A 3,923-nucleotide genomic window follows, 5' to 3' on the forward strand; every position below is an offset into this window, starting at 1 on the left:
GTGTTTTTAATGGGATTCATGAAAACAAAGCAGCACACATTCAACCATCTTCATCATGTCAGGAGTCATCATCAAAGTGTCAATCAATGAACAGATGATGGATCAATAACTGCAGCTGGATTGTGTTTGTTCTCTCCATCAGATTCCTGTCAACTCACAATCGACACAAACACAGTGAACACAAAGCTCCAACTGTCTGACAACAACAGGAAGGTGACACATGTGGAGGAGGTTCAGTCATATCCTGATCATCCAGACAGATTTGATGTTTATCAGCTGCTGTGTAGAAATGGTCTGACTGGTCGCTGTTACTGGGAGGTCGAGTGGAGAGGAGACGTTTATATATCAGTGAGTTACAGAAGCATCAGAAGGAAAGGAGACAGATTTGACTGTGGGTTTGGATACAATGATCAGTCCTGGAGTCTGAGCTGCTCTGATGATGGTCCTCGTTTTGTCAGGCACAACAAGATACAAACATCCATCTCCTCCTCCTCCTCCTCCTCCTCTGTCTCTAACAGAGCAGCAGTGTATGTGGACTGTCCTGCTGGCACTCTGTCCTTCTACAGAGTCTCCTCTGACACTCTGATCCACCTCCACACCTTCAACACCACATTCACTCAAACTCTTTATCCTGGGTTTATGGTCTGGTCTGGTGCCTCAGTGTCCCTGTGCTGAGTGGAGTGTAAAGAGTGTCTCCTGTTACAGAAACACTCTGACTGTTGAACAGATAGTTCAGTCTGTACATGTCTGTCTCTTTCACTCACAAACACCTTTTCAGATTCATGGATTCAATCAGTTGATGTTTGAAACTCTTCTAAATGATTCCTTGTAAACTTCTTCCTCTTCAGTCACAAACAAACAGGAAGTGATGTCACATGTGTTCCTGTCCACACAGCAGAATGAGTCTATTGCTGACAGTGATGTACAAACAGAGTGAGCATTTCTGAGGCCCAAAATAAACTGAGTAGTTCACTGAATGAACAATGGACTGTGAGCTCAGTTCCTTCATCATTAGTATGGATTATATATGTATATGTATTATATTAGTATCATATATATCAGGTGCTGCTGCTTTCAGTCATTGTGCAAATGTGCTGTTTGTAAGCTTGTAAAGCTGCAGTCAGCTGAGACTGAAGAAGTCACCTGATCAGTGAGCAAACGTTTCTGAAAACGTCCAGATGAACAGAATCAACCTTTTGGGATCAGCCAGCAATGCAGCATCATTGTTGTTCAGCTTCAGAGGTTTGCAGGAATGAACTGATGACCAGAAACAGCTGCAAAGTCCAAGAAAATACCAGCTGGAGTTCAGCTGCATTTGAAGAAGTCAAAGAAAAGTAAGGATGGCAAAGGGCGACGTTTTCTTCCAAAGAGCTGCAAACATGGTCGACGCCTCATTAGAAGAATCATCTGGACATTTGTGAGGAACTCTAACCAAGAAAGCAACGTCACACAGATCCAACAGACAGTTTCCATGACTGCAAGTGTTGAGTGGAAAAATGCTACATTGCATTATTGCATCCTCTCACCACAGGAGGCGCTGTTGGCACCACTGATTGCTGATCAGCTGTTCTCTGATGATCTGATTGATACTGTGAATAACGGGACTCACTGAACTCTGTGACACAGTGAAGATTACAGAGTTTAACTTCAACATCTGACTGACGTCACACAGACAGAAGGATGAACCAGTGAGGCACAGAACACAGTTACTGGAGATACTGGATCAGCTCCATGTGAACCTCTGATGGAGAAGCTGCTGAGCCAGAGAAACATCAGGACATGACAGCAGCTGCACTTATCTAACAACATGTAGCAGAGCTGATCTATGTTAGAGGATCTATCACAGCAGCTGAAGCCAAAGTCCAACACTGGATACCAGCTGAGCCTGTGCTGAGTGTAGTGTTACAGGAAAAGGGCAGAAACACTGGTAGCTCCCAGTGATGCTGACTGGGGCACAGAGCTGAATGATGCAGCATCAGGACACTGTTTCAGTCTGACTGACAGAGAAACCTGTAGCTGTATCTACATGTGAGGCAGAGGCCACACAAGCAGCTTTCTATGTTTCACAGTGACTGAGATCTTCAGTGGGGGTGGACATGCTCCTGTACAGACCTCTGAGGAGAACCAAGGTGCAGTCAAAGAGTCCAGTCTGTCCTCACAGATGTGAACATGTGCTTTCATCAGGTCTGCTGTCAGCTAGCAGGCTCACATCAGAATCACTGTTCCTGAAAAACACAGTCTGTGTGACATCATCAGTCAGCTGATGGTCCCAGATCTGAATGGTTTCTGTCTCTACTGAGGAAGTCAGAGAATATCACTGAGGTGTGGATCAGGTCTGAGTGAGCTGTGGAGGGACAGCTTTAAACAGTCCACAGGTCTCACGTCCTGCTCAGTCTGGTAGCAGATACCTCGTATTGTTCCAGATGTGCTGACATCAGCAGCAGCACAGCTGTGTGATACCATGAATCTCAGTTATTGATCCAACACACAGTAAATACAAAGATCAGGATTTCTGAGAGTAATCATTATGAGTCTGAACACATGATCACTGAATGTTAGTCTCCACAATAATAAGCTAACACAAGCAAACACAGCTTTCAGCTCTTATTTTGAAACTGGCTTATTTAGAGAGCTGTGATGTGAGCGTGCCTGGCTCTGAGGCACTTGGGTCAGCCTCTGTTGTTTAGAAGTGTTACAGACTGTGAATGACACAGACCTGTCAGTTTCCATGTTTGTCTGTAACACAGCTCAGGGCTCCATGCTGAACGCATCCATCCAGTGTTATTGATCCAGGACTGATACCAGCATTGGGATCAATACTACAACACACAATCACATGTGTCCACGTGATGCAGTTTGAAGAGCAATCAGATGTCTCTGTATGAGGAGGCGGGGTCACAGGAGGTTCACAGAAACTCTGCAGCAGCATCATCAGCTCACATGGAAACCTTGATGATTCACTTCTGTGGTGTTTTTACAGAAACACGTCACAAAATTAGCTCCACCTGTTTTGTGAGCTTTGACTTTCTTGTCTTCATCCTGGATTCTTGTGTTGCTGTTTTTACACACAGCAGATATTTCCTGGTTGCTTCCTTGATGACCACATGAAGCTTTCTGAAGCTTGGATTGAAAACGCTTCATTACTCAAAGCTTTCCAACACAGGCCTCTGTGCTGCCATCTGGTGGACAAACATGTGAAGTGCAGCGTGAAGCTACAAATGAAACTGCTTCAGCTACGTTTATATATAACATACTATAACCTATATAATGTGGAGATCAGGGAAATTATTTTGTTGCTACTGTTAATAATCATCATCATTACCATTGCATTAATAATATAATCTACAGCATTGATATTGCATTCAGATGTTTAAACATTTTGGTAACCAATTAGCCTTTACTACAGGTGCAGTTATAACCACTTTAAACTGTTGAGTTGAATCTATGATCTTAAATGCTTTTGAATGCTTGTTATAATCTTAAGTGTGTATGGGCTGATTCTGTTGATTCTGAGTCCACTCTGTGCAAAGTCTTGACAGGAAACTGCAGGTTTGCAGAGCGTGCTTTTGCAAAAGTGAAACTAAAAGCAGAGTGTAAGTGCAGCTTATTCTGAGGAGCTGTTTGGATGATACTATTTGAATAACCAGGTTGTTCATTATTATCTTTTATACTTTTATATTCTTTTATTAAGCTTCTAGTAGAGGTTCTTGATTAAAACATTTATTCAATATACTACATATATAGTTTTAGTAAACTGCTGACACATGTGAGAGTGGCCTCTGTTTGACTGCGAGCGTTAGTAGGTGAGAGGTGACACAGAGTGCCAAGTGAGGTCGTGACACACACACATAGTAGATACATTCAGTTATAGGTGAGAGGTTAATCATGTTTGCTTGCAACTGCGGGCGTGCAGAAGTGGTATC

At 43.1% G+C, this 3,923-nt stretch overlaps 1 protein-coding gene across 1 annotated transcript in view; it reads left to right on the forward strand.

Moving 5' to 3' along the window:
* LOC146557371 (protein NLRC3-like) overlaps positions 1 to 1,825 on the forward strand; it is a 26,334-nt gene extending 24,509 nt beyond the window's left edge. The window contains exon 9 of the mRNA XM_085249988.1: positions 143 to 1,825. Coding sequence (XP_085106114.1) covers positions 143 to 675 — 533 coding nt within the window. The 3' untranslated portion in view covers positions 676 to 1,825. The remainder of the gene's footprint in view (positions 1 to 142) is intronic.
* Positions 1,826 to 3,923: the final 2,098 nt, after the last annotated feature.

Source organism: Mchenga conophoros, linkage group LG16 (genome assembly GCF_057382185.1).
Source record: "Mchenga conophoros isolate Kocher_MC1m ecotype Shallow Benthic linkage group LG16, M_conophoros_male_GT1.1, whole genome shotgun sequence".
NCBI classification, from domain to species: Eukaryota; Metazoa; Chordata; class Actinopteri; order Cichliformes; family Cichlidae; genus Mchenga; species Mchenga conophoros.